Source organism: Epinephelus fuscoguttatus, linkage group LG22 (genome assembly GCF_011397635.1).
Source record: "Epinephelus fuscoguttatus linkage group LG22, E.fuscoguttatus.final_Chr_v1".
Taxonomy (NCBI): Eukaryota; Metazoa; Chordata; class Actinopteri; order Perciformes; family Serranidae; genus Epinephelus; species Epinephelus fuscoguttatus.
This window is the reverse complement of record NC_064773.1, coordinates 20,003,386-20,021,695: the sequence shown is the minus strand read 5'-3', so window position 1 is coordinate 20,021,695 and position 18,310 is coordinate 20,003,386. Positions and strand designations below refer to the sequence as shown.

At 41.3% G+C, this 18,310-nt stretch overlaps 1 protein-coding gene across 5 annotated transcripts in view; it reads right to left on the bottom strand.

Moving 5' to 3' along the window:
- grm8a (glutamate receptor, metabotropic 8a) overlaps positions 1-18,310 on the bottom strand; it is a 337,827-nt gene that overhangs the window by 71,314 nt on the left and 248,203 nt on the right. For all 5 annotated transcript variants that reach the window (XM_049566773.1, XM_049566771.1, XM_049566775.1 and 2 more), the window contains one exon: positions 10,396-10,599. In XM_049566773.1, the coding sequence (XP_049422730.1) occupies positions 10,396-10,599 (204 nt within the window). The remainder of the gene's footprint in view (positions 1-10,395; positions 10,600-18,310) is intronic.

The window sequence follows — 18,310 nt, the reverse complement described above, 5'->3', positions numbered from 1 at the left end:
CAGCATAAGCATCCAATCAGGGACTGCATTGTAATTGATGACATAAAATGGAGGCCGACATAGAGTCAATAACAACAGTTTAACAAGAACAAGAGTACGAATGTGTAGACTTTATCGGAGGAAAAGACATTTTCACCGTTCTTCTGACTGGATTTGGCAAAAGCTTGTTTTGTCAACTGGCTTTGCTAGTGATGACGAAGATTTTCCCCAGTGTTTTGTCATGCTGAGTGGCTGAAGGAGTTTGTCTGCCAAGGCAACAACCCTCGTCCACAAGTGTTTGGGCTGCACCAAGCTGATGAGCTCACGTTATCAGGATGGTCATACCAGGCTACTACACACTGGCATTGTGTGGTGGCTATACCAAACAGAAAGTAAGTACGAAAAGAGCTCTGGCAGCAACACAAGGTTGGCTTTGGAGCAACATCGGCAAGTGAAATGACATCAGTCATTGTTGTGCAATGTTTATGACATGACAACTGCAAGAAAAACAAGTTTTAAAACGTCATGAATCATCCATCAGGCTTCTCCCTTCTCGGTTTAAACTGACATTCTTTCTCTCTCCATCGTCTCCTTCCCAAGGTTGCCCTGACCCAGGAAAGTTAAGCATTTCTAAGTTCCTACGCCTACTGCTTCACCATCTCTTTCTCTATTTGCCTGTCTCCTCTGCTATCTTTCTCTCAGGAAGGATATGATAACTCAAGAGTCTGTCTGTCTCTCCCATCTCTTTCTTTCTAATGCCATACCCTATGAAAGATAAAATTCACCTTTTTCATTGTTTTCTCCCAGTTTCTTGCTTCTCAAGGTTACAAAGCCCTAGTATAGTCTGATATATCCCAGTCAGCCACCCTCTCCCTCTCTCTCTTTTTATGCAGCCAGTCCTCATGTACTGCATGGCTCCATTTTACTGTATGACAGTTCCCTTTCCTTGCCAAATGGAGACATTGTAGATGACTCGTTTCATCTGTTTCCTTCCATCCTAAGCTGTTATTAGCCGAGCAAAGTTCATCTTGCTTTTATCTCTCAACCCCCAACACACCCTCCCTCATTGTCTTTTGCACTTGGTTTGTCTCTCCTGCCAATAAGCTTTCACATTTTCCTCACCAGCTGTCCATCTTTTTTCTCCATCTATGTCCTCTCATTCTCTCCCCTCCTTCCACCTCCACTTTGCCGTCCTCTCTTCTCCATATGTTCTTCCCTCTATCTCCCCCCAAGGTTATTACACCCAGATAGACTCCCCACTCCCATAACCCCCTGTCTCCTTCACTCCTTCTTTTCAATATCATTAATGACTGGTCAAGTTCATCATCTTCAAGCAAGTTACTCCTCTAGTGCTGCCTTCCTCTGTCTCCGTCTCTCTGAGGTCATTATGAGCCAGTGAGCTTCATCATCTCCTACCTCTCTCTCCCTCCCCAAGGTTGTACAGGCAGGTGTAAAGTTCAACTCCTCAAAGTCAAGCCGCTCTAATTAGTGCAAGTTGGTTCCCATGGTGATGTCCATCTTGTCTCCCGGCAGGAGATATAACCTAGCAGTGATGCGCTCACACAGAGTTTTCTTGCATGACAAACACCCACACTTGTGTGAAAGACAAACACAGTCACCATTTTTGCTTTCTCTTTTTGACTTTGGTTACCCAATCACAGAATCTATGGCTATCGGTCTAATAACGATAAACTTTGAGAGATCTGGTGCAAACATATGGGCCAAGACTTCATCTTCATCAAAAATGGGGATGGTACTGAATGATGCCATTGGTACCATCCACAGCTTTTCACAGTGGAAACAGAAAAAAAGCGCAAGGATCTGAACTGTACTGTACCGTACTGCTTGGTGGAAACAGAGCTTAAGAGGTGATCTTTGTTCAGTTAGATCTGGACCATTAAATTGTATCTGGACCATTAATTTTATTTACTTGTATTTAAGGGGAGCTTAAACTAAAGACTGTCAAATTACCAAATCGTGACATGATGACAAAACATAATGTAAACACTGCCATATCCAAGCAGGGAGTCCATACAACACTTAACTACTCTAAGACAGTCCTCGTGCAAAACTGGCTCAAATCTGATTTTTCATTTCCATTTCCAACTTCAACGTCACTCCAAAACGACATTCGTCATAACTGTGTGTTGGCGGGAGTCACTCTGTCAATGAAACCTGGAAGATAACTGCGATGTAGCTAAAAGTAGCCTTTGACATCCCAAAATGTTTAAATGAAACTGTTTCAGTGGAGACATTCACATCACGATCCCACCACTCCTGGCTCTGACTCTGCTTCTACAGACACCTCCGTACAGAAGACGCAGCCATTGCTCTTCAAAAAGCCAAAGCCAAGTGCTGCACTAAGTCAAAACACTGGGTGTATGTACAGTAATTGTAAAAAATCAGGTGCTCTTCAAGAGGAAGGCAAACAGTCAACTAGGAATATAAAGTAATGACTGTCCCAGCTTACTCAGTGTAGAGGTACATGGTGTGGGCCGGCAGTCTAAAAAGGCATCCAAGGCACTCTGATCATGGTTAAAAATCCTTTATTCGCAAGAATAAGTCTTTCTCATTATCCTTGTTATCATTTGTTCATGAATTCACTGGCTTCCACTGCACATCAACTTATGAATGACAGCGTAAACACTGACACAGATGGCCTCCGTGTTTACATCACTACAACATCATGCCGTGTGTGGCGTGCAACATCTTTGTTTTTGTAGAGTCTGATATTGGGCACATTTAAATGTAGCCTATAGGATATAAAATACAAGTTATTTTAGAGTAAAAAAGACTCAAAGACTCCTTGTGTTAAAACTCTGCTACAAGTTCATAAACCACAAAATGAGACGATGAAGTCTCCATTAGGGAGGTCTGTGTAACTTGTTTTTAAGATTCCTATGAGAAATTTGGGTTGAGTTTAAGTTCTTATCACAAATCTAAAATCAAAATTTGTTCTGATTTGTCCTTATCTTTAAAAAGAAACAGGAAAAAAAAGGCTTAAGAAATGAAATGATGAGTCAATGCCTTTCGGGAGTGGGAGTGGTAGGAGAGAGAAAGTGAGCACAGAAAGCTAAGGAGACACAGAGAGGGATGGTGAAAAGGAGACAATGGTGAGAATGAGGCAGAAAAGGTAGGAGACAAGTGAAGGACAGAGACATGACACAGAGAGAAAGAAACAAGGAAAGGACAGTGTGGCAACAGGAGAGGAGAAAGAGTGATGGAGCAAGAAACATTAGCAACGGCTCTATCTGAAAAGCCACTCTGGGATGTACTTACAACCAACAAAGCCAGGGGAGTGTGAATAGGCCGAGTTAATCTGTGTGGGCGACCACAACGTGTGTGTGTTGGTCCGACAAGAACAGCATCTGAACCAGACTACCATTCAAGGAGAGTAAATTCTAGCAAACAAACACAACTCGTAATCAACAACACACACACGTTGTTGAAATTGTTTTGTTTAGTGTGTGTATCAGTTTGTTTTTTTAAGTTCCACTTTATCAAATGACTTTTACTTTACTTTTAGGATTTCATTTTATTTTCTAATTAGTTCCATTTTGGCTCCCTGAGCTTTTGGTTATATCGATTATGTTATTTTTCTGGACTTTTTTGAAAGTTTTGGAAAACTCATTCAGATTACCTTTAGCTAAGTTTGTGAAATAACAACTCTAAAACTTACTAAGCATTTAGACTTTTGGGTCAAGGATGCCGTACTGCCATTTGAAGGTTATTTTTAATCATACAGACCCTGAATCAACAGAGAGCATCACATCTTTTCATCTTTTCATGTAGTTTGATTGCTGATTGCTCTGCCCACTGCAGCATGATGTTACGGTCTGTTGACTAAAGCTCTTTGTCTCTTTAGTGTCAATCCTTGATGAGGACAATGTGAGGGAGCTGCGCTTACTCCCTCACCAGTCAAGTGACAAGTTCCTTTACTTTTCAAGTATTTGTTTTATTGTTTCTTGTTTGCTTTAATTGTTTTCAGATTCATCAGTTCGGACTTGGTTTTACAATCCCTGGAGTTTCAGCATGTTTCGTGCAGGAGCATAGGTGTTTCGGTTGTGACCACCTGGCAGAGCCACCCTCCAACACATCATCAGGTGCGCACCTCTAAATCACTGGGTGATTCAGCCTTTATCACAAGACACACTCAATTAAGGGAGGCCCACCACAGGCTGATCAGGCCTGGGTGTGTGTCAGAAGGTTGGCTCCTCTGTGGTCACCTCGGGGGCCAGGCGGGATGCTTTCTCTTCAGCCATAGCTAATGACTGCACCTCTTAGCTCTACTGGTCAGATCCTTGACCACTTTCCTCTGGGCCTGCCCATTAATCCCGATTTCCTTCAGGAGCCTAGTGGTGGATGTAGCGACTAAGCCTCTGCTTCAGTTGCGAGGTCAGTGTAGCTACAATCTCTTGTGTTCAAATGCCTCCTCTGTGGCATCCTCCCTAGGGACAGTTAGTTCTATGAGGAAAGCACTCTGACAGAACTTCGACCAGAGGACCAGGTCTGGTCGTAAGTTGGATGCTGCTATCTCGGGTGGAACTATGAGACGCTGGCCCAAGTCAGTGCACATTTCCCAGTCCCTGGCTCCACTAGCAGGCTTGAATTGGAAGGCAAGAGGCTTGCTACCTGTTTTCCCCCCTTCCAGATGAACAATGCAGACTGTTGGAACTTATCCTGGGGTTTAGGAGGCATGGTGTTGGTGGTTACTCTCTTGGTCTGAAGCTCAGCTGCCAAGCACGTAGGTATCTGTTTAATTGGACCCATGCTGGAAGCAGTAGTCTGACCAGAGAGTATTTATGCTCGTTTGATTTATTTGTCCTTTTGTCCTGGGGCTGGGGACCCCTCTGTCATGTCAGTGGGTTTCATTTGCACTTGTAGTGATGACATTTTTGATGTACATTGATGTTAAGAAACAGTAAAAAAGCAGCGCTCTGTTCCAAATTTCTAAACTGCTGTGCTCATTTTGGTTCTCCAAACCTCCCAGAAGTGCTGACTCACATCGTGATCAACAGGGTTTGACTTTCACAGACTTTCAGAGACTTTATCCTCACTAAAAGACAATGTCTGAACAATGTGATACTCTGATATAACTTATCTGATGAATCACGCATTTAACATCATTAAAATAAAGCAGGTGTACGCTTTAGAAAAAGCTCAAAGAAGACCTTGACCCAAGATCATTTTGTTAAAGAAGTGAAATAAAGTTTTTCAAACAACAACAACGCTGTTTTGTTTTACTTTTGGATTCCATTACTCATAATGGCCTTGGTATGTTTGTGCATTCGTTTCTGGGTGCTTTTTATGTGCAGTAATGTGTGTGTGTTTGCTCGGATAAGCCAATAAACTCACCGGCAAACAAAAGCTGGACAGCGCGGTGTGTCATTGCTGCTCCAGGGTTCGTTTTCTTATTGTTTATCTTGCTCTGCAATGCACCAGTCTTAGTTTGCTTGTGTCTCTACATGCGGTGCTTCTGGAGTAATTCAAATAGGGAAGTTTAAGGTGAGGTATTATTTAGAAAACTGACTGTATGAAGAGATATAATTTCAATATTTCTAACAGCGGGAATATGCTAAATTATTATAAATATTCAAATGTGTTTTTTCCATTGCATATTTTGTTTTGTGGAGTTTTCTAGCTGTATGAGGCAAAAAAGCTGCATTTGCATCCAACACTGTCTGTATATATTACTGAATGCTGAATGAGATTTATCTCATTGTCATGGGGGATTAAACCTTTATAATCAGGAGGCCACCAGAACTGTGAGGGATCCTTTTTTCACAATTAATAACTTTAACTTTACATAATTAGCATCGCCAGCGAACACCATATTACATGATGAGGAGGATAGCTTGGGGATACCAATCTCGTTTGAGGGGAAGTCCACCTCAAAATCAAAGGGTTGAACTCTTCCTAATTACTTCCTAAATGTCCTTGTCTCCTCATCTTCTGCACCTCTTTTTCCGTCTCTGTCACTCTTGCCTGTTAGGCTTCACTTTGTAAGTGAAGCTGTCTTGGTGCAGGTCCAACAGGAGAACAATCACTGCCCTAACGACTTGAAATTATCCCCTCCCTCTCACTCTCACTCTGTCTTGTCCTCTTCATGCAGCTGCTAGTAAGGAGAATTGGTACGTATCCAGAAAAAGCAGAGAGAAAGTGAATCCACGCTCCAGCAACTTTAACTTATTCTCCTACTCTGCTTTTATTTGCCACAAACACACAACCAGAGATAGAGCTATCTCCATCCTTTACCTTTTCTTAAGTGTTATCAATGTCATGTTGGCCCTAAACAGATCAATAACAAAAGTACTTTTAATTGGAACTCACAAATATACTGTAGCCGGCTCAAAAGCTTTAAATCTTGCTGGCTGCTGACAATGGTAACAACACAGATACGAGTAACTGCAACAAAGATTCACCCCACAAACCTCTTCACTTTTCTTCTGCCACCAAGACAAAAACCGCAGAGAGGCCTTTTAAACATTAAAGAACAAAGACATGGAGAAAAGTCCCAAAAGTTTAGGTTTCCTTAGAAGACCATAGAAGATATTATCCCTGAACTTTGACAACTGCCGTTAGAAAATGACATACAGTGCCAATACTGTACAGGGTTGTTAATGACCTGAGCCGTTTTAGAGCCTAAATTTGCCACCTAGGTTTCTTTTTACAATTTACTGTAAATCATTATGTCAAAGCTCTGTAGTGGAAAAACTTGAATTATGAAGGTATTAAAAACCCCTACTGTTTTTCGGCGGCAAACTTTGCTCTTTGTAGATTTTATCAGTTTTATTTCACCTCTGTGTTTTATCGCAATGCAAACAAACGAACTCACCGCATAAACAAAACTAGTTTTTGGGAGCTGGAAGAACAATAATTCAAGGCTGGGGACATGCGTACATTTTTTTTTTCTTTCTAGTGTTATCAGAAATCCAAGAGAAACAAATGACTCAATGGGAAAAGACCCAGTAGGGAGCTATACATGTATATGTGATTTAAAAACATGCTGGTACAGTAGAGGAAAACAGAGGATTCAGAGATATACTGTTACCTGCCGTTCCACTGGTATGAACCAGTGTCAGTGCATCAGGGTGCAGCTGTGCATTTTTAGGTGGACATGAGCTAAAGTAATATGGGAATATAACACGTACGTATTGGTGGGATGAAGCATCACACTCTGACTACTTTACGTTTAATTCAATGCCTGGTGCTGCACAAATCCAGTGCTTCCTTCTCTTCATTCTTGTATCTTTTGTATTAATGCTCAAAGACCCAAATCCTGAACTTTTATCTCTGCCAGGTATAAGACTGGAGAAGATAACGCATTTGGTTGTGTGTGTTTGTGTCTGTCCACAGCTAATCTCCCAAACTACTAGACCCATCAGCCTAACAGTTTTTGTGCACAAATGTGCTAAAGAACCTCTTGCGGTTGCAGTACTTCACAATTTTAGCTCTATCTCACCCTATTTACTGATTGTTTCATACAATCACTAACTGCTGACTCCTGACTCCTCTTACTCACCTGTCAGGGGCTGCAAGTGATCAACAATGGCACATAGCAAAAGCCATTTGCTGCAATCCCCGAGGACCAGAAACAAGCTTTACCATCTATTGAAGGCACATTATGGCCTGTGGTGTGGTTCAAAATCTGACATCCATGGAAAAGTTCCATCTCATTTTGGACCTGAGCATCTGCAGAGTAATTCCATACCTGATATTCTATTTAACCTTTATTTAACCAGGAAGTCCCATTGAGATTGAAAATCTCTTTTACAAGAGAGACCTGGCCAAGGTAGCAGCCAGTCAAAACACATTTAAAATGCAACAAATACAACATATAATACAGAAATTCACAATAAAACAACAACTATTCAAACTTAGTGGCCTCTTGAGAAAAACAAGCACGTGTCTCTCTCACCACATTCTTTATGATGCCCTTAAATTCATTAATGGATACATGTTATGATCCACTAAAGTTAGGCACAATATAAGATGAATAAATCCCTGTTTTTTAATCTTTACCGCCATCTTGACAATAAGGGAGCTGGGAGGGACAAATGAGTGACATTTAATTCTTTGTTTGAAATGGGAGAGGGAGAGGTTTTATCGGACATTGTGTCCAGGGTTCTGTCCCCATGTAGCCTGTCTACTCTGGTCATACGTTGCTAATCTGACCTGTGTATTGTCTCCCCTTCATTCCACTATTGTCATATGCATACACACCGGGCACACAGCTTGGCGTGCACTCCCTGTTCTTAAGTTTTTCTTTTTTTAACTGCTTTTAGTTTGATAGTACAGCTTGGACACTGGCAGACAATGGGGGTAAAGAGAGACATGGGACAACATGCAGGGCCTCAGGTTAGAATTGAATCCAGGCTAAGGCTAAGTCTGCTGAGGACTCAGCCCCGCCCCTAGAATCTGCACTGTACTGGGTGCACCTCTCTAGTTTTTCAGATTCTAGTAATTTTGATTTGCTTGATTTAAATGGGCTGAAAATGTGATGCATTCATGTCTCATTCATGCCCCCTTACCATCATATTCTTTCTTTATTCTCAGAAAATACTACAGGGGAGTCACGTGTAAAAAATGCCATTATTCATTCATGCTTCAGTTATTTTTTAAGACTTTCACGTCTTTGATCAGTAAATTATACATCGGTATAAATCTGAGATTTGTGGACATGTGATTGACAGACCTTGAAAAACGCAAGCCGCTACTGTACATGCATTACAATACGAGTCAGGTCTATAATGTAGGTGATGTTTTTATCTGGAACCTTCTGTAGAGCTATCTGAGGGTGTTACGGGCATATGAAACATTTGTAATGGCAGATGCCTGTCTGATAACTCCAACATCAAACTGTTATTCCCATATCATTGTAGCTTCCATCTAATCTCATTTTTTATGTTCTCTCAAAACACTGCCAGAGAAAGTTGGGGCACATTTTGTGTAGGGCAACTTTCAGTAAGTGAGGAGGGTTCGGTGATTCATTGGCGTATAAAGTCTGTGACCTTGTGGTTATGGGATGATTTCTCTACCTTCAGGCCAGCAATAACAGGGAAACACACCTGAGCACAAACCTGCTGTTGCAGTATGAAACAGCAATCAGTGCCCGCCTGTGAATTGGTTTTCGACACTTCTAGCGATGACAGACGGAGATAGCGCAGGAAACAACAAAACACTGACACATTTTGCAGACATTCCCGCACAGACACATTCATGCAATTTCAATCTTGCCTCTAAAACTAAATCAGACAAGCGTTTCTGTAATCTCACAATAAGACTCCCTTGCTTTCCTACTCTCTAACCCATATGTATTCCACACAATACCCCACAGAGAAACGCAGGAAATGAAAAGACGGACAGAAAAGCAGGTACCGGTGCATCGGGGGGGAAATCGATTAATAAGAAAATATTCAAATGAGGTGTCTGATATTATTTAGGAGGAAATTAGTAAATGTTTTTCACCCACTTAAATTTGTCAGCGGCCGAGGAAGTAGTAGTGAGAGAGGGGAAATTAAAAATCGAGCACTGCAGGTTCAAAGTGATACAAGACCACATGAGCAAAATATAAGCAGATAATGTGTTTAGGGAAAGCAGCGGGATTAACTTAATTTTGAAGGTGAAACGCCACGACATGTCTTTCTGATAAGGATTAGACAAATTAAAAGTGGAGCTGGGCTTTGCATTGTTTAAGGATGAGCTGGATTGGTCAAGTCAGGGTGGATAAACACTACAGGACCACTGTACTGTGTCCAAGCACTTGAAGGCTCTAATTTGTCCTTTATAGCTGTTGTTCTGAAGGAATGACTCAGCATTTTACAGCTTCATTGTTCAATATTTTGTTGTATTCTTCATTACACATTCATTCATTCATCCATCCATCCATCTTCCATAACCGCTTATCCTGTTGGGGGTCGCAGGGGGGCTAAAGCCTATCCCAGCTGACACTGGGCAAGAGGCAGGGTACACCCTGGACAGGTCACCAGACTATCACAGGGCTGACACATAGAGACAGACAACCAATCACACTCACATTCACACCTACGGACAATTTAGAGTCACCAGTTAACCTGCATGTCTTTGGACTCTGGGAGGAAGTACCCTGAGAAAACCCACGCTGGCATGGGAGGAACATGAAAACTCCACACAGAAGGGCTCCCCCACCCCAGGTTTGAACCAGGAACCCTTTTGTTGTGAGGCAACAATGCCAACCACTGCACCACTATGCCGCCCATAACATTTTCAAATGTAAAACTATTTCGACTATGGCTTGGCTGATGTGAAGATTTATAAGGTCAGATGGATATAAGGATGGATGTTGGATGTTGCAGAGTGAATTTTAGTTTGAAAGATGTTGCCGTGTGACTGTGAGTAGGCGTGAGTGTTTGCACGTGTCCACAGGGTATGACTCACCATTGAAGCTGACGGCACGAATGTGGCTGAGCAGCTCTTTGCCATCGATGTTGTTGGCCATGCGCGGGCAGAGGCCTGGGTATCCGTAGCAGAGCTCCCGGTGCATGCGGTGCAGAGCGTGGGCCATGGCGTACACCGCATCCATCACAAACTGAACCTTCCCCTCTTGTTCGTAACTGGAATCACGACCAACTTTTTCTAAACCTGAGGGAAGAAGAAGAAGAGAAAGTGTTAAGAGGGGAGCCATTTTGAATTTAAGTCACAATTAGGCTGTCCAGCTGCAGCCTCCTGTGTCCTGGCGCTGTGCAACATGTGCAGCATGAAAAGGTCTGGACTGTAAACAATCAGGCAGTGACAGACAATAACAGAAAGAGAACAAAGTAAAAGAGAGTAGGTAGAGTTCAGCTGAGGGAGAGGTTGGAAAAAAAAAGATGAAAGGACGTCAACTGGTAGGAAAAGAAAAATTGGGGTGAAACAACAAAAACTTCAGAGGGGTAAAAGAGAGAAAAGAAGAGATATAAAACACAGAAAAAAAAAACTTTGGCAAGACAGGTTTGACCGTCAGACACGGAACAGGGCACTCAGCCTGACAATGACAAATAACGCCTCTCAGTCCATTCTCACCCTGGTAGCAAAGTTACAGAAGAAAGAACATGGTCCTTCTTTACATCTCCTGAACCACTGATAATGGCATTTCCTTGTATGAGAGAAAGGTAAGAAAGTATTCAGAGAACAAAAAGTATACTTTATTCTCTCTCTGACTCATGTCACATGGCTGTGTGTTGAGGACTATTTGTGTATAGAGGAAAGCGCTTATGGTGATGACGTCTGTCCGGGTAACATTGATAACTATGTACCTTTTGATTATTGTAATGAATTCTCTCTGTTGTTTCATTACATTACCAAGAATTACCCAGGGTTCCCACACGTTTATGGACAAAATTTAAAAACTTTTCCATTACTTTTCAAGGACCCATAATTTAATTTCCATAATCATTAACAATGTGTAAAATGAACATTGCTCCATCTCAAAAATGTAGTACAATCAGAAGTACAAGTAGTAGTGGGGCATAGCATAGGTATGGAAACTTTGGGATTCATGACCCAACGTGTTAATCCCAGGTCAGACCAAAGATTCGCGACGAGACGAAACAGTGTTAGAAGGTTGCAGAGCTGCAGTGGTTTGAACTGGCTGTCTGAGCTCAACAGAACGACGCAATGCAAGTAGTTGCCTATTGCAACTCATCTTGTTGCGAATCTTTGGTCTGAACTGGCTTTAAATCACACTGTCACAACATTATTTTTTTCTTATTCAAACAATATCAGATTCACACTCTATTCAAACATAATTCCATCTCGCCAGCATACGTGGAGGGAGAGAAAGAATGTTGGGAGAAAATGAACAGATGTACGTATCGACACATGTTGGAGCTACGTTATGTCAAAGGCTATAGAAAATAAACTTGCCCTTGAGTTACATTAAGTGGAAGATTATCCCCGGAAAATTATTGTTACAATTACTTTCATCACACACAACAAAATTCGCTGACTTGTTTTTTTAAAAAACTTTCAAGGATTTGACTATTTCCAAGACTCTACCAGTCCTGGAAAACATGACTGTGAAATCCCATGACTTTTCCGTGACCCTGGGAGCTCTGATTATCAATCCACTTCATGAGGGTGGCTTCAACCACAGGTCCTTTCCCGATGCACATTTGTTTTTTTGTTTCCATGACTAGCAGCCATAAGCTTTGAAGAGACTGCCTTTTCCATTTGGAGAAAACGACTTTCTTTTACTTCCCCGTCATGATTTCAATGTGCACGCATCAGCAGACTCAGGTAGCCAGCTGGAAACAGACGGGGTTACTGCGAGGCCATGTATCACAGGATTAAAGTAAAAATAACAGTAGAATTACTGTTGTTTTAAACTGTTTTTCCATATGTTGTGTATAAAAAGACCCAAAATGAACACTGTAAGCTGACGACTTTTTAAGTCAATTATTTAAACAGCATTAGTATAGGAATGATTCTGTCAGCTTTTTGATCCATACAAGCAGTGGATCACTGTTCATTCATTCATTCATCTTCTAACCGCTTCATCCTCTTGAGGGTCACGGGGGGGCTGGAGCCTATCCCAGCTGACATCGGGCGAGAGGCAGGGTACACCCTGGACAGGTCGCCAGACTATCGCAGGGCTGACACATAGAGACAGACAACCATTCACGCTGACATTCACACCTATGGACAATTTAGAGTTACCAATTAACCTAGTCCCCAATCTGCATGTCTTTGGACTGTGGGAGGAAGCTGGAGTGCCCGGAGAGAACCCACGCTGACACGGGGAGAACATGCAAACTCCGCACAGAAGGGCTCCCGAACGATCGAACCGGCAACCCTCTTGCTGTGAGGCGAGAGTGCTAACCACCACACCACCGTGCCGCCCCTCAACAAAAATTCTAAATAATAAATTGAATTTAAAAGTTTTAACTTTTAACACCAGCCTCTAGTGGCCATTCAATGAATTACAGTTTGTGGCACTTTTGTGTTGGTATCATTATTCAGCTCCAAATGTTGCCACTTGGACAACACATACTGCAAAATTTGTACTGTTTAATCAAAAAATCTTTTCTCAAATTGTTTAATATGTGGGGCCAAAGACTAGCGAGACAAAATGTACAGCTCCAACAAAATGTTACTGTTGTTATTTCTAATAATCCTTCCACATTTAATGCTATTCTTTATGAACTTGTGATCTCATGATATATGACATTGTCAAATACACAGCCAAAGATGAGTTGATGTGTTTCTCTTAGAGTACTCTGGCTTAAAAGCTCATTCTTGAAGTTGGAAAATGTTTGTTAAAACTCACTGTCACTAGCTTTTTTGTTTTCAGTGTATTAGATACTGTGACAGAGTTTAAAGCTCATTAAAGAGCTAGCACCTTGAGTTTAGATTATTATCATTTCCGGTGCCAAGACGGAACTTTTATGTTAATAAAAAGCGGTGTCTTGGGTCCACCCACTGAGTTCTAACTAATTTCTGCCTCCAGCAATACTTTGTAATACTTTTATGGCTGAAACAATCCACCAGTAATGAAATCTAATTACTGAGAATCATCAGCTGGCGGGTAGTCGGAACCGGCAACCCTCTTGCTGTGAGGCGAGAGTGCTAACCACCACACCACCATGCCGCCCGTGGATCACTGTACTACAGTTAAATTTGACATATTTGGAAAAATACAAAATCTTGATTTTCGTACTTGTTTAAGTAGGTGTAACACTTAGCTGCTCTCTCGTGTTTTTCTTCCCTTTCTAAAGCTATGTGGCTTATCTTATTACTACAGCTGTAATTGCAGCCATAATTAATCAATGAATTACTGCAAAGTAATGTTTAAGTTTATCAATTGGCAATATACTGTCCTCCTTAAGATGTAGCAACCATAATTTGACAGCAAGCCAAACTCCAATTCACAGAGACATCAGAGTCAGGATGCAGCATTCAAGCTCCTTTAATTATTGCCAACTCAACTTTGTGAACAAGGAGTGACACTGAAATAACAAAAAATATATTGTAATTACTGAAAGGTCTATACAAAGGGAAGGCATCTGCACAGGCATGGTTAGCTTAGCATAATTAGCATGAAAATAAGCTAGCATTAGCATTTTTACCATTAGCACTGTAGCATTAGCATCTTTAGCATTATCGCTATCAGCATGGTGAAATCACAGTTAAGACAATTTAGAGAATAGACCAAAAAGGAAACCAAGAGATACCACTGGAGGATTATTTTCACAGTATATATTAAGTGGTTCACAGCATGACAGCTAAATGCTTAATAGTGATAAATCAACATGGCTGAATTAAACACATGGTTACAAACAAAGTTGAAATCCACTTCCTCCAACAATGCACTCAAAAAGGTCTCACAAATACTGGTTGCTGAGATGGTAACAAAGAGATTCGAGCTTACAGTCAATGCTTTCTGAGCCGAAACAAAAGATCGCCACAGACAACCCTCTTATTGCTGGAATGGTATGATACTGAGGCCTACCTAGGCTTTATAACTTCCTGTTGGTAGGACTTCCTGTTGGGAAGTCTGCGCAATTCAATAAACTGCCAAAGAGGGCGCCAAAAAGAGGGAAATGGCTGAATGGCAGAACAGGAGATGAAATCAAGCATGTTTGTATTTGGCCTTCATGCTTGTGTGAATGCACAGTGCATATGAATGCACACACACACACACACACACACACACACACACACATAAACACACAAACACACAAATAACCTAGTTGCAATTTATTGAGAGGGTTTTGTGTAACGACTCGTTAGCATAATGAGCTAATGAAAAAAAAGAGTGGAGTGGAAATAAACCTCCTTGATGCATTAAGATGGAAATCAGTGATTGATTACAACGTTCATTTTCTCTGTTTTTCATCAGAAAGTTCAAGGAGTGGAACTACATAGTAAATCCAAACATCTTCAACTCATTATTTGTCTTTTTTCTCCTTAGATTTCTTCAACTCCCCCTTTTCTCATGTATTTTTGTTGTTCCTATCCTTCTCTTTTATTTCTGCCACACTCTCTCCTCCCCTTTCTCGCTCTTTCTCTTCACCCTCTGTGTGTCATTTTCTCATACTCTTTCCTTCTGTGTTCTCTCCTCTGTCTCGTTCCCTTCCCCGCTGCCTCTGCCCAGGCTTTTTTCACCCATTCCTTACAAGTAGCAGTCACCTTCAGGCAAACTGAATCAAAACCTGTCTGGGCTGAGTTGAATTAACAAGACCAGAGGCCCCTCAATCAATATGAGAATCCATAAGGAATTAACGGGGTCCTGAGAATGAAATCCAATCCGCAGTTATAGACGGCTGTCGGCTGCTTTGTATGCATGTCTGTATTTGTGTGTTTGTTGTTGGTGGTGATGGTGGTGGTGTCCCTGTGGGAGGTGAGTCAGCACTGTCTCCATGCCATAAGTTCCAACCAAGCAGCTGATCTTGGACTAATTATCTCCTCTCAATCCCTTGATAACAGAGCTGTACAGTAGCTATAAGCGCGCGCGCGCGTGTGTGTGTGTGTATGCGGAGAGAGATGAGGCGGACAGACAAATAATCTGAGAAAGTGAAAGTAAGAGGGACAGAGAGCAAGCCATAGAGTTTTGAGAGGAAAGATCAACTCTCTGTCTCAATGGGAAGCCTTTTAGCCCCTCTAGGATGCTGTAATGTTGCGATTGCACGAAAGGACACGTTTGTGAATCACTTGCAGTTCAGTCGGATATATATATATATATATATATATATATATATATATATATATATATATATATCACCAAATTCACTTCCTTGTTCTGGTTGTTAAGATGCAGACGTGCACAACAAGAGTGTCACACATTTACCAACAAAAATTGCAACTAAAGTTTGTGCAAGGCAATTCCTTGATGTTCTGCATCCTCTAAAACATTGTGGTGGAACACAAATACTTTTCTACCACAAAACACACCCAGAGAATGTCTGAAACACACAGACAAGGGAAATTACCATAAGGCTGTTTGCATCTACGTCTATTGCAAGTGCTAAAAGAATCAAAATGAGTTAGGTTTAACATGCTTTGTTAGTGGTAGCGTTAGTGTAGTAGTAAAAACTCTGAGGTTTTTTCTCACTGGAACAAGTTGCCTTCGATTTTTGATAAATTGCACACACACAAAAATAGCTATTTTGATTTGTTCCCACAGTTTCATTGCTAAAATACATCTAAAACATCACAACATGCATCACATTTTTTTAAGAAACGCTGCTGCAAAAATCCCCCAAAAAAGCCTGCAAAAACCTGGAGGGACCGGCTGTTTTTCAGCCTCACACACACGCATTCATGTCTCTGTCAGATACAACACCCTGCAACCTGTTTTTCAATCCTGCAGGAGGGTTAACGCAGCACTTACTCTGCTGCAGCACCATGTTTGTCATTCATGGTTGCACTCTCCTGCATGCTGGTGCCCAGTATAACAACATTCTCCTGAGCCACAGCATAACTCTTTTCAGCCCGTCCAAAGATTCAAATCTGTTACAACTCTTTTTGTGGCTGCACATGTGACTTCTGTAGCCGGTTGTGCTGAGGCAAAACTCTATTGAGTTTGTGAGCACACGCGGAGTGACCCAGCAGGTCATGGCTTGAGCAAAGAACCGAGACTGGAGGTCAAAAATCTATTGAGTTGTTTCCAAGCAGCAGGCAGGAAAAAAAAGACAACTTGTTGCCTACAGTTAGCTGACGGGTTGTTTTGGGTATCGCTGCTTTTAATTTGACATTTCATTAGAAAAGCAGCTGCACAAATAACAATAACCTTTGTTTATCCAGAGAAGGCATGCACCTTTGGCCGACAACCTGCTCAACATTCATGATTACACACATTCACACCTCTGTAGTCGCTGAGAGATGGGGGAGCTTTTCTCGTTAGCTTCTGAAATCCTGGCAGTGAGCCTAGTTTTCTAACCTCACACACAAATCTATATTTAATTGTCTTTATTTTCTACCAGTCGCCAACAAATCTCAGTGTAAAATAACACTGCACATGAATCTCTTGTGTGTTTTTTGATTTTGATAATGTAGAGTATTAATGTTTTTCTTCTCGCTAAAAACACACAATTAAAATCCCAACCTTTTAATGGTGTCAGGCTAAAACATGTCTAACAATACCACAGAGGGCTAAAAGTTTCTTAGAGGTTTAAAACTCTTGTCATGCCCGGGGGTTACTCCGGTAACAGCCTCAGTAATGTGATTGATGCTACTAAGCCCAGTCAAAATCCTCTGTGCAGCAGGGTGAGATGAATACTATACTGGACCAACTGCTGTGTCTGTTGGAAACAAAAACCAATAGAGAAGTGCAGAAAGGTGAAGCTAATGCAACTAACTGAGTGGCTAACGGCCTTGATGGATCAAATGGGGAGTCAATGTTCTGCTCTGTCACTAATCTCAGGGCAACCGCTGCCCCATACAATGAATGCAGATTTAACATTAAACAAAGAGTTCATCGAAGTCGACACTCGGACGTGTTTGGCACTTTAATCAAAGCAGAGCACCAATTAAAATAGTGCAGAGCCACCATTTAAGCTACAGGCTGAAATAACTTAATTGTTCTCCGTGTGGATTCAAGTATCTACACATATTTTGCCCGTCTTTTATCACACTCAGGGTCAAATGATTTTAACTGCAAACAACGAATGCAACAGCCTCTTAACTCAGACTTTTGTGTGACATCTGGTTTCTATCTCTATGGCATGATATGTTGTTGTTGCAGTTTATTAGGGGTACCTGCTGTGCAACACAGGCACAACCTATTACTATTCCTCATATTTCTTCTTATTCCTCTTCCATACCAAACCTCGTCTCGCAGGGTTGCCAGCACATACACAAAAAAATACAACAAAACGTGTAAAATTCGGGAATGGTGTGCTTTTTATTTTTTCTCAGATACGCCTAGCGGTTCTTACAAAATTTGTAAAAAAAAAAAAAACTGCGTAAAATGTCCATTCAAAGTGATTGGAGATCGTTGAGAAATCAACTTAATATCACTCCTCTTTGAGGCCACACCAAATCACCATAATTTGACAAAGAAAAATGATTCAAATTTTAAACGGCTCACAAGACTCTTGACGTTATTGGAATGAATGGGTATCGTGATATCCAGTACGATTTTTAAGGAATGACAGTTTATATTTCATGATGTTTTTCAGATGTTTCACATTTTATAATGGTTGTCTATGGGAGAGAGCTAGAGTAGTGACATTATTGCTAGAGTGCAGTGTGTTGTACCTGAAGTATACAGTACCTGTAGTACCTGCTGTATGTAGTACCGCTGTACTCAGTGGTGGCAGTAGCAGGCACCCCTCAAAATTTCTTGTGAATTTTTCTAGTCTCCTTCTAATAT